At 36.8% G+C, this 13,173-nt stretch overlaps 1 protein-coding gene across 1 annotated transcript; it reads right to left on the bottom strand.

The window, feature by feature from the left end:
* Nucleotides 1–3,561: 3,561 nt before the first annotated feature.
* Nucleotides 3,562–8,841, bottom strand: LOC131768796 (uncharacterized). Its single transcript, XM_066166557.1, has 6 exons — nucleotides 8,652–8,841; nucleotides 6,863–7,134; nucleotides 6,651–6,765; nucleotides 5,392–5,496; nucleotides 4,204–4,722; nucleotides 3,562–4,063 (listed from the first exon to the last, which is right to left on the bottom strand). Exons 1-6 carry the CDS (start codon nucleotides 8,839–8,841, stop codon nucleotides 3,717–3,719), a joined length of 1,548 nt encoding a protein of 515 aa, XP_066022654.1. The 3' UTR covers nucleotides 3,562–3,716.
* Nucleotides 8,842–13,173: the final 4,332 nt, after the last annotated feature.

The following is a 13,173-nucleotide window of genomic DNA, read 5'->3' as shown; positions in this document are numbered from 1 at the left end:
AAGCTTCCAGGCTTGGTAATCATTTCCTTTATTCTCATGATCTTAGTGAAGAATTCCATTTTATTATTGCAGGGAGAAATTAGATTCTGGTCACTCTTGGAGGTTAAAGGATTAAGGAGAGTCTATGAATTTTGGCTGAGGAAGTTTTCAAGTCTCGTACCCAGACCTTCAATGGCCAATCGGTTTTAACCGTCGGTTATACAGTAGGATCTGGGTAAGAGATCAGGGGTTCCCAAACACCGTTTTCTTTTGTTTCACTAGAGCTTAAATAGGTTAAGAACCATTTCACCATATATGAATCGTTGATATTTCCATTTGAGTAGCAACTTGCCCTCTGTTTTTGGAAGAATTTCAGACAAGACATGAAGTTGAAGGAAGAGGTGGGCTGAGAGCCGCGCCACCGGATCCTCCTCCTGATCGCGGTGATATTTTGAAGCCCGTCCGTTTACGTGACGTAGTACAGGGACAAAAAAGGGAGAAGTGTTCCCTGACGGTTTTAATGAGTAACTGGTGGCTGTAAAACGGCCAAAAATTTAGCCGTAAGCTGCAAGAGAAAAGTTAAACGTGAGGAAAATTTGAGGTAAACACAATGAATATATTTCACCGATAGCCGTAAATTGGAAAAACTTTAGCCGTGAGCCGTAATAGCCATCACCCCATTAAAGACCGTCTTCTGTCAACAACATGACACACTCTCCGCTTTTAATCTTAGAGAGTTCAACCGTTTAACTGCCGGATCAAATTTGTAATTCTCTTTACTGTCAACCATACAATTCTTATAATGTTAGTTCAGAGAATTTATTATTGGATGAACTTATTATCCCAAAATTGATATTTTTCTTTATTCTCATCACTTATCTGGTTGATATTGCATTGACATTGTAAGGAGAAATTCTGTCTTGGTCACTCATGGGAGTTAAAGGGTTAAAGGGCTTTTCGCAAGAGCGTGTAAAACCAAAACCAAAGTAAACACAACAACCAGTTGGTAAAATGCACCTTTAAACCCCAACATCAAAATCTATATTCTCCATATCGTTCTTTGTACATAACCTGTGGTATTAATAAGGAGAATTTGTTTAAAATCACGAGCTTTACTAGTCTGTGATCATTTCTTTGATTATCATGACGTTTGTGCTTCATTCAACAGTGATACTGTTTGGAGAAATTAGCTGCCAGTCACTCTCAGAGATTTGAGGCTGATCTCATTGCTAAGTACGAAATTTATTCATATATATATATGTATATATAATTTTTTCACGGGTAAGTGTAAATCAAAAGCTCAGAGTGTGTTTAAAATCATATTTTTAATTAAGTCAATTTTGATGTTTTGAATGACCTGTTTGGGATTTTGTTTTCGGCATTATATTTTAAATCTCGGGTTTTCTTTTATATGATCAGTTATCAGACTGGGATATCGTTCTTATCAATAAATATAATATAACAGAATGTCTAGCTAGTATGCGTGAAGCAAGCACGCAAATGTATCTTGCGTAAAAGTGAACAACTGAAACTCTTTAAATAAGTAAGTTTTCCTTAACATCTGGAATCCGGGAATTTCTCGCTGTAAACATCTGCCGAAAGAAAACCTTGTCGAATACACTTCCGAAAAAACTTGCTGCAGCTGTTAGACAGAGTGGTGCAATTTAAATTGAAACTCTAAATATTTTTAATGAAAGCCATAATCGTTGCAGCGGATGACGTAGTCCCCAGTTCGGGAACAATTAGATGAAATGGCATGAGTATCTCACAATGGATCGAAAACCAAAAAAATGGTTCCTATGTAGATGGTCAATTGGCGATGAGTTAGTTGACAGAAAAGATGTTTTAGTAGTGGCATACCACACCTTAAAACAAGGGGAAAGGGAGTCGTTGACGTTGCCCCTATGATGAATTTTCATGTGTCATTTCTTCTTAATCAGCTATTTTAGCTAAATTTCCCTCTCTTTCGCACAGGACGAAGCTAGGGTAACTATTTCCACTGATATAATGTGAATTACGTCATATGCGTTAAGTGGATCCAAGAGCGATCATCTTCTAGAGTATTTGCACTAGGCGGGGTAGAGAAGGGAAGGGAGGGGGGGAGGGGAGGACCGAAGTTTTTCCTCTTTTTGTAGGAAGAGCCCTCTACACAGATTGAGCCATTTAAGGTCACGTGAAAAGGTATTGCAAGCCCTCCTCTCTCGCTCGTATGGCTCCAGGCCGGATATCACTTTGTTCGCGGAGTTTTTGCTTTTACGAGAGGTTTTCTATTCCTATGTAATCTCCTTTATAAGAACAGAGCTCGACTGAAGCTTGGATCGAGATAATCACACTTGAATGGAATCAGTAACTTATATACACAAACCTTATTTAAGTTGTAGATACAAGAAATTAATGTAAATATTGTCAAACTTTTAATCAAAATGTTTTCAACTCTCTAACTCAAAAAATGAATCTTCCATTTCAACGGCCTACCGCTGACTCCTTAGCTCTATCTTCCATATGTCTGTTGACTGTGTAAACCTTCGGTATTTCTGATATAAGAAACAAGAGCAAAAACAAGAAGGAAAAAACAAACTGGATCGAACTAAAACAATAATGATAAAAAAAAAATGATTTAACAAATAAACGTCGTAACGATGGTTAAGAGCTGTGAAAAGTCAATCTAATGCTTTCCTGGTCAATAGCAGGAAGAGCTTAGCATATATGTTTTAACTATAACAATAAAATACATGTAAAAGGCGACACGTGATTTTAATTGACTTTTCTGTTCAATTATTCATGGAAATCTAGGGTTAAATACAGTAAACTTAATAAAAAGAGACCTCTTTTCAGATGGTAAAGCCTATCTCCTTAAATAACATTCTTTTCATATCCATTGTTAAATATCTCAGTATTTGCATACATTTTAAAATGCTGAGCCGCACCTCTAAAAAAGCTTTTAAATTCCGAATTCCGATGGCAAATAATCAAACGGAATACATGATTCAATGGCATTTCGATGAATACATGGTATTTTACAGTAGATCAAGAACTACGAGATTGGCTCCTGAGTGGATCTACATTCGGCAATAAGGTTAGTTGACACATAACATTCATGTAATCGCTAAAGTTAAGGATGTTTTATTAAATACTTTTTTAATGTACAGGGTTTACTACAACACCCCGTCACCCACTCAATTTTATAAAAAAAAAAGGCAAAATCTTACAGCACTAAAGTCAATGAATTGCTGTTTTTCCATCACAGACAGAAGAAAAAAAAAGTGCACTGTTGTGCTGTGGACGAGTGGGTGAAATGCTATGAGGAATAAATCTGGTCTACTATTCCAGAATTGATCTTCAACCGTGATGTGTCAACAACTTTGTCGCTAATTGTAATGTAGAATAACATGAGCTGTTTTTCCCCTCAAGATTCTTAGTCTAATCATTATGAATATTCAAGCTCCATAACATTATCTAACTTGTTGTCATATCTAATCTCTATTAACCCTTTAACTCCCATGAGTGACCAAGACAGAATTTCTCCTTACTATATCCATACAATATCAAGCAGACACGTGATGAGAATAAAGAAAAATTTAAATTGTGGGATTACTAATTGATCTGATATCAAATTCTTTAAGCTAACATAATAAGAATTATTTGGCAGACAGTAAGGAGAATTACTAATAAGATCTTGAGAGTTAAAGGGTTAAAATCACCTATGCATTGGATGGCAAGTGGTTCGGTTGTTTTTTCTACAGTAATGTGATGGTCACCTGACCATGGCCAGCGTTGTTGTAACAACATTCATTCTGCTGATTGTTTCCAACATTGTAGGATCTACCACCACCCCCACAGGTATCTGAATAACCTTTTCCACTGCCTCCCCCAGAGTATCCTCCTCCTCCTCCTCCTCCCCAGAATCCCTCTGCTCCACCTCCTCCGCCAAACCCACCATAAATGTAGGGATATTCTGATCTCCCACCCACCCCACCCACCCCTCCCTGCAGAAATCCCTTACCACCCTCGCCACCGTATCCCTTGGTCCCATTGAAATGATTTCCACTTCTTCCACTGGAGTAAAACCCGCCACCACCACCACCTGAAATATCATGATATTAATTAATTAGAAAACTTTTAATGGGGATATCGTGAGATTATGGCAGAATAAACATTTCGTACGAAATTTTTAAATTACTACCAAATGCTGAAATGCCATAGATTATTGAAAATTATTCTTACCTGATCGTCCAGAATCAGCAGTCTGTGCACCATGTCCATTGCTCCCCCCTGCCCATGATCTGTTCCCAGGATTCCCTGTCGTGTTTGAGCTGGCGTCACATTCTGTATGTCTTGAAAATACGTGATCTACCCCTCCTCCGCCTCCAGCTATTATCAAAGGTGTGTTGGCTCCTCTCACTACAAATGTACCTCCACCACCTCCAGAAGAATAAGACCTCTTGTTTATTCCTCCTTCTTGACCTACAAGTACCTGGATGACTTCACCCTTGTTTAAGCGGAATGTTCCAATCATTCTTGCTCCTCTTCCGCGATACTGAGAGCTGTTTATCCGTTTATCGTACCCTCCAGCTGCCCCTATTGCTTCTATTCTGTAATCACCAGTGTACGGCACAGTCCACTGTTGAATACCGCTGGACAAAGCAACTTGTCTGTCATGATCCTTACCTGCGTAGTAACTTCCGAGCGATGTTGGACCACATCTTCCAGTGGCATTGAGATTTGAGAACACGGCTTTGAATGCCGAGAGGAAAATGTAAAATTGACATCCATTTTTTTATTAAGTTCTAATTTTATCTTTATCACGAATGTTTATGTTTAGTCTGGCAGCAGGTCGTCTGATCAGTTTAAACAGCTGAGAGAACAAATACATAACATTAAGCTCGATAAGGGTGGTTCAGATCTTAAGTTTTCCTACTCTGAGAAATTTGAAATTATTTTGACTGTTTGGAAGAAATTTAGGGTACGGGTCACTCATCACAGGAGGAGTCTTCCCCTTTAAGGAGTTTTCGGGCGGATTCCTGTATAAACATATCAAGAAATGAACCACTTCAGCCAAATCTATGGAAAACTCGTCTTATTTAGTTCATGGTCATTGCCCTGATAGAATCCTAAGCCCATTAAATGTAATTCGTACAACCTCGATTTTGTAGATTTCAGGTTGTTTCAGTGTTCATTTGGTAGAGGGAAGGTGTGCTTGCATAGGATTAGTATTTCCCGTTGTCACGATTTACATCGAATGATAAAGTATCTGCCTGAGCTGCAATGATTGAGGTAAGTATTCATTTTAAACGCACATTTTATCAGAGTTTATGTCCGGCGCCGTTTCAAGTGGATCACGCAAATCGTTATCAGTTAAACTTCTGAAAAAAACTGTTAAAAAAAAAATCAAACAACATTACTTCTACTTACTGCAATTGAATCCCGTTTTGCATTTGCATGTGTAAGAGCCGTCTGTGTTATTGCAAGTTGCATTATAGTGACAGCCATGGATGTGGCTGGTACACTCGTCCACATCTAAAAAGTTTGAAAATCCATCAATTTTTTTTAGCAAACTTGACTGTGATAGATATTAGTCGTAATTTGTTTACGTCTTCAGATAAATCACTCTCAGCGCAAATGGCTAGACATTTTAGTCTTCTCAGATGAGGAAGAAAAAACTGTCCGCCCGTTCTACTGCATCGTTAAATAATTCATACACTTATTGCAGAGATTAGGGAACATAGCTGCTAGTGATGTGGTATAGCCCTAATTCTTAAAATGAGGGTATCTGCAAGAATTTGTCGAGTTTACGCCCCAACTTTCCAAGTGTACTATTGTTTACAGTTTGAACTACCTGGCTAGAATTCCTGATAAAACCGATTTGCGATTGTATACGTGAAGTATACCCTTATAGCGGTACACCCCTTAAGTATCCAGTCAGTTGGAGTTAAGAGATCGACGGAGATAGATCAGAGTTTCTTTTTACACAAGATTTTTCCGGTTAGGTAACGTTGCAGTTTCTCTAAGCACGTAAAGACAGGATCAGAGGTAAGTCTCAGCTTATTGTATTTAGTTTCTTTTCTCTTCGACTTCATTTGTTTTCTTATTAGTCTCATCCCATTTTTTGATCTTGTACATTACAATTTCCCTTTTTTAGTTTTCGCTGCATGTGTATCATAGTCAGACGACAGCATTAAACGTTGTTGAATCAACTTGTGTTGTCGATTCCTACACTGTGATACTCTCCGAACTCCAGTGCACAAAACCCCGTGGCCGCTGCATTGGGTACGCGACAGCCTTAATTCTTAAAATGGGGGTATTCGCAAAAGTTTCCTTCAAAAATTGTAAACTGTTCAATGCAGTCTGGCCAAAGTGCCAAACAAGGCTTTGTAAAGCGCCATAAGCCATTGGATATGATGCTATGAAAATATTTCATTATTATTAATATGTCTCTATGAATATCTGTGAATCTCATCTGTGCAATTCCGACCGTTCCCCTGATAACCTTCTGTACAGCTACACGTAAATGATCCCTCGGTATTATTACAGACAGCTCTGGCATGACAGTCATGAGTGTTGTCAATACACTCGTTTCTATCTAAACAAAGAAAACAAGGAAGACTGACATGAGGTTATCCGCAAGCTGCATGAAGAACCTTCAGAACATTAAAAAAGAATATTAGAGAGACCTTTTTCACAGTTTTCTCCCGTGTAATTATCTGGACACAGGCAAATGTATCTCTTGTCGGTATATCCATTGAGACAGGTGGAACCATGGAGACAGGGAGTACTGGAGCACGAATTCTGATAGGATAGAAAACGCCTGTTAGCAGTTATACTTGACCAAAAACATCCAAGCTGATTTCAGAGGATTGTATTGTAATGTAAAGTAAAATCCTACCTCAGAGGCCCAGAGAATAAAACCTTTTCGTATTTCTTTATCTTCACGATGTTGGGTGTGGTCAAAAGTACTCAGTTGGCAGAGCCTGAAGCCTGTCTTGTTCGGTGGGCCGATGTTCACAGACAGACAGTTGCTCTCCATGAGGCACTCATATCTGCAGTCATGAGTCATGAGCTCCTCCCCCATTGGCAAGTAAATTTCTTTAAATACGTAACGTTGAGGAGCACGTTCTCCTTCTGATCTCTTAAACCTAAGACTTCGGCTGCCAAATTCTGGAAGGGATTGGATTCATAAGAAAAAATGTCATCAGAATTTCAGCCAGAGAAATACTTATACTCTGATCAGAAACGGGAATACCACTGCAAGGGCGATACACAACAGATATTACAGAATTTATTATTGCACCTTAAAAACACTTTGGGTCAGCACAAAAAAAAAGATAAATGAAAAATAAAAATAAAATGAAAATAATAAAAAAAGAAAATCAACAACGCTACTATTTTCAGTCAGTCAGTTAACGGAACACACACACACACACAAAAACGCTTTAAAGTGACTCCACTGATAACAGAATAAATAACGGGCAAATATCTTGCCGTTAGATCTTCATGGTAGCCTTTTGCATTAAAAGGGTTTTTGGTATTAAGGTAGTTCGTAAAAGATAGCTAAAAAATAAATCAATAAGGTTTCAAACTTATCGCTCCGCGTAATATCTGATGCAAGAGATCATTTTACCATAAAATTGCTTTAAAAGGAAAATTTTCAGGTTTTAATATGAATCTTCAGTTTCTTAAAAATAAAGTGTTTTTTATTACGAGGTAGTTTTCACACTTCAACTGTGTGTTTCATCGGTAGACAATATCAGATTTTTTACTTGCAATCTTAACAGCTTTAAACTTATTTGAAAACTATGGTTGGCTTATGTCGCCTTATACATAAAATATATAAAAATATGTTCAGCCTGAATTATAAAACTCTATGTTATTTTAGTTAAGGGAAGAAACCACCTGTTTTGGTGTTGTTGAGCAAGCAGAATATCTGATGTTTGTCTTTGTTAATGCTAATGCCTAGCTGCTACTTAAATGGGCGACTAAAAACTCTTCCCTCTTCCTCGTTGCAAATCGTTGTTCCTCTTAAATTTCGTTTACATACATCATCTTTTAGTCTCAAGACCTATCGTGCAGAAAAACTGATATTTAAAGGAACGAAATGCAGTTTGAGAAAGCATCATGATATGTAGAGCATGCCATCATGAAGGTTTTCTTATTTACGGGGACTCAGCAAGTGCGCTTCGCACGCTGCAGCTGAAGGGCGACTAAAAATAAAATCTATGTGCTACGCGGGAAACAAAAAACTGATTAAAAATAATTTCTGCTTTTTTTACTATCGAAAATTTTGCTTTATTTTTTTTAACCGGAAAATAACATAGATCCATCGACCACAATTTTCCGTTACTTAAAAACTTATTGATCATAGAAATAACGTCGACAATGTTTAATGACAAAGAGGGGTAAATTTTAAATTTTACACCGAAAACGGTGACGTGTACAAGTTTGTTTGGCGAAAGACACATGGAGCTTATCAGGTATTGTCACGTAAATTAAAGTTCAACTTAGTACTTTCTACTGATATAATTAGTTAGAAGTCGATGAAACAAATAACTTTGAAAAAGATGCAGAAATTTGCCTTTTACAAGTATTACATTTCTAGCTATTTCGAAGAAATAACGGGCTGGAATTCTAAACAAAAGACGGATGAGCACAAGAAAACAGTTAAATATCAAACTTACCACCGTTTCCATCCGCAGGGCAGTGAAGCCATCCTCCCCACAGAACTGTTATGGACAGCAAAGATAGAGATAGTTTAGAGGGAATCTTCATCCTTGAAAAAAATGCTTGTACATGTCTATCGTTTACAGTGAAGCAGGACACTCTACCGTCAAGCTTTAATGCTATTCGAAGTTGGCGAAGTTGCGTCATTGTCTAAAAATTGTCCAATCTGGTAGCGATCGTCTCGTTTCTCAAGTTAATTTAAAAGCCTTTTAATGTGTTCCTTCCATTTCTTCTTTGACAGGAATATAAAAATAGATTTAGAACTTCAGTTTTCTTGTCATTTTCAACCATTCATAGATTTACAAGATAATAAGATCTCTTCAAAATGTAAATTGGCCTCCGTAAACAGTTCCTAAAGTTGACGTTTCGAGCGTTGGCTTTAATTCTTTTTCATTCTGACGAAGGGCTAACGCTCGAGACGTCGGCTTAGAAACTCTTTACAGTAACAAAGTTACTCTATCAACTCAACTGATCAAACCGATCTTTTAATATCCCCTACCGACGAAGCACCACAGCCTGTTTATTTGTAAATGTAGGCTCTTTAAGTCAAATCCTTTTGCAACGTTGACATTCGTTCATCTTACTTGATTTGTGTTTGGGCAAGCAAAAAAAGTAAGCTAAATTATCCTTCTGTTAGTGACTTTACGAGGGTTGAAAAATATATCTTTGATATATTCATTATGTGGCAAATTGTTATCTTCCCGTGTGGCAGCTGGAGATCGTCAAATATGAAAACAGCAGGCTGCATTAAAGATGACCTGCGCAAAACCACCCTTAGAATCATCTAGAAGATTATTTAAAGCATCATTTGATTTGAAAATATCATATTTTTGTCGTCTTCTCTAGAACCTCTTCGATTTCGATTTTACTCTTTGCTCCATTATTGTTAATAGGCACCAAAATTTTCGTCGATAGGTTTTTATTCTAACAAAAAAGTACCCGTTGTTGTGCTATTTGTATCTTTAACTGCATTAATATTTGTGCTTTGGACATGGTTCATAATCCTTTTTTCTTCCTGATCTTTTAATTCATCCTGTCCCTCAATCTCCCCGTTTTCTAATGAATTTTCAGAATTTTTCCCTAAAGCGTCCAACTGTTTGCCGCATGCATCGCAGCTTTAATGAAAATTTGCACGCAGGCTACGCAACCACGCTAAACGATGAAATTTAGTGTCCATGTCATCTCTTCGAACTTCTTGACAACCTCAAAAAGAAAAATGATAATAATGATAATAATCAGATAAAAAATAAGTAAAGAGATAACAACCGAAAGAAAATGTTGATGAAGCGATAAACTGATGAAATACGAAGACGATGATCGGGAATTTTTATATCATGAAACTAACGCGTATCGAGAATTCTATTAAATAATTCTTCAGCTGATTTCGGAACTCTCATGTTAAATACGAATAAGAAGCTTAACTAACACTTAACACTTTACATCCTGAGATCAAAATGAATAATCTCCATACTTTCCCTTTATATTTCCTCTGCTGCTGATAAGGAGACTGTTTAACAAACAAAGCTTCCTGGCTTGGTGATCATTTCCTTTATTCTCATGATATTAGTGAAGAATTCCATTTTATTATTGCAGGGAGAAATTAACAACATCAAAATGTACATTCTCCAGAATTTGTTGCAAATCACGAGCTTTACTAGTTTGTGATCATTTCCTTGATTCTCATGACGTTTGTGCTTCATTCAACAGTGATACTGTTTGGAGAAATTGGATGTTAATCACTCTCAGAGATTTGAGGCTGATCTCATTGCTAAGTACGAAATTTATTCATATATACATTTTTAAATATACAATTTTATATCACAGTGTAAGTGTAAATCAAAAGCTCGGAGTGAGTTTAAAATCATTGTTTTAATTGAGTCAGTTTTGACGCTTTGAATGTCCTGTTTGGGATTTTGTTTTCGGCATTATAGTTTAAATCTCGGGTTTTCTTTTATATGATCAGTTATCAGACTGGGATATCGTTCTTATCAATAAATATAATATAACAGAATGTCTAGCTAGTATGCTACGCGAATTCACTGAATATCGTGAAGCAAGCACGCAAATGTATCTTGCGTAAAAGTGAACAACTGAAACTCTTTAAATAAAAAAATTTTCCTTATCATCTGGAATCCGGGAATTTCTCGCTGTAAACATCTGCCGAAAGAAAACCTGGTCGAAGGCACTTCCGAAAAAACTTGTTCTAATGGTTAGACAGAGTGGTACAATTTTAGTTGAAACTCAAAATATTTTTCTTGAAAGCCATAATCGTTGCGGCGGATGACGTATTACCCAGTTCGGGAACAATTAGATGAATTGGCACAAGTATCTCACAATGGATCGAAAACCGAAAAAATGGCTACTATGTAGATCATCAATTTTAGTTGACACAAAAGATGTTTTAGTAGTGGCATACCACACCTACATACAAGAGGGAGAGGAAGTCGTTGACGTTACCCCTGTAATGAATTTTCATCTGTCATTTCTTTTTAATGAGCTATTTTAGCTAAATTTCCCTCTCTTTCGCACAGGACGAAGCTAGGGTAACTTTGTACAGTGTTCCAATCTTTCATTGTCTTTAAAGGAATGAATATGTTGGAACGGACACGCAATTAAACAATATATTGAAGAACTTTTTTAATTGATAGCTTGACGCTAAATTTCTAGAACCACTTAAAATGCAGCAACAGCTTTAATTTACCACCTAAACTAACTGAGGTGTATTCACCTTAAAGGCTTTTAAAACAATCAAAATGCAATATTTCCACTGATATAAAGTCAATTACGTCATATGCGTTAAGTGGATCCAAGAGCGATCATCTTCCCGGGTATTTGCACTAGGCGGGGTAGAGAAGGGGAGGGAGGGGGGGAGGGGAGGACCGAAGTTATTCCTCTTTTTGTAAGAAGAGCCTCTTACACAGATTGAGCCTTTTGAGGTCACGTGAAAAGATATTGCAAGCCCTCCTATCTCTCTCGTCTGGGACCAGGCCGGATATCACTTTGTTCGCGGAGTTTTTGCTTTTACGAGAGGTTTTCTATTCCTATGTGTTCTCCTTCATGAGAACAAAGCTCGACTGAAGCTTGGATCGAGATAATCGCACTTGAATGGAATCAGTAACTTATATACAAAAACCTTATTTGAGTTGTAAATACAAGAAATTAATGTAAATATTGTCAAACTTTTAATCAAAATGTTTTCAACTCTCACTCAAAAATGAATCTTCCATTTCAACGGTCTACCGCTGACTCCTTAGCTCTATCTTCCATATGTCTGTTGACTGTGTAAGCCTTCGGTATTTCTGATATAAGAAACAAGAACAAAAACAAGAAGGAAACAACAAACTGGATCGAACGAAAACAATAATAGTGATAAAAAAAATTATTTAACAAATAAACGTCGTAACGATGGTTAAGAGCTGTGAAAAGTCAATCTAATGCTTTCCTGGTCAATGGCAGGAAGAGCTTACCATATATGTTTTAACTAAAACAATAAAATACATGTATTAGGCGACACGTGATTTTAATTGACTTTTCTGTTTAATTATTCATCGAAATCTGGGGTTAAATACAGTTAACTTAATAAAAAGAGACCTCTTTTCAGATGGTAAAGCCTATCTCCATAAATAACTCTCTTTTTCTATCCATTGTTAAATATCTTGGTATTTGCATACATTTTAAAATGCTGAGCCGCACCTCTAAAACAGCTTTTAAATTCCGAATCCTGGTACTAAATAATCAAACGGAATACATGATTTAATGGCATTTCGATGAATACATGATTCAATGGCATTTCGATGAAAACATGGTATTTTACAATAGATCAGGTACTACGAGATTAGCTCCTGAGTGGATCTACATTCGGCAATAAGGTTAGTTGACACATAACATTCACGTAATCGCTTTTGAGGATGTTTTATTATATATATTTTTTTGATTTACAGGGTTTACTACAACACCCCGTCACCCTCTCAATTTTATAAAAAAAAAGTGCAAAATCTTACAGCACTAAAGTCAATGAAATGCCGTTTTTCTATCACAGACAGAAGAAAAAAATGCAATGTTGTGCGGTGGACGAGTGGGTGAAATGCTATGAGGAATAAAATTGGTCTACTATTCCAGAATTGATCTTCAACCGTAATGTGTCAACAACTTTGTCGCTAATTGTAATGTAGAATAACATGAGCTGTTTTTCCCCTCAAGATTCTTAGTCTAATCACTATGAATATTCAAGCCTCATAACATTATCTAACTTGTTGTCATATCTAATCTCTATTAACCCTTTAACTCACATGAGTGACCAAGACAGAATTTCTCCTGACTATATCCATACAATATCATGCAGACACGTGATGAGGATAAAGACAAATATAAATTGTGGGATTACTAATTGATCTGATACCAAATTCTCCAAGCTAACATAATGAGAATCATTTGGCAGACAGTAATGAGAATTACTAATAAGATCTTGAGATTTAAAGG

The sequence above is a fragment of the Pocillopora verrucosa genome, chromosome 5 (genome assembly GCF_036669915.1).
Source record: "Pocillopora verrucosa isolate sample1 chromosome 5, ASM3666991v2, whole genome shotgun sequence".
NCBI lineage: Eukaryota > Metazoa > Cnidaria > Anthozoa > Scleractinia > Pocilloporidae > Pocillopora > Pocillopora verrucosa.
Note: the sequence above shows the minus strand (reverse complement) of the source record. Positions and strands in the feature narration are given on the sequence as shown.

What these genes read in the sequence shown, in the direction of transcription:
- LOC131768796 (XM_066166557.1), bottom strand. Translation starts at nt 8,841, where the DNA reads ATGACGCAACTTCGCCAACTTCGAATAGCATTAAAGCTTGACGGTAGA. An exon ending in TTATTCTCTGGGCCTCTGAG is followed by an intron (nt 6,766 to 6,862) that starts GTAGGATTTTAC and finishes CTATCCTATCAG; the next exon opens with AATTCGTGCTCCAGTACTCC. An exon ending in TGCTGATTCTGGACGATCAG is followed by an intron (nt 4,064 to 4,203) that starts GTAAGAATAATT and finishes ATGATATTTCAG; the next exon opens with GTGGTGGTGGTGGCGGGTTT.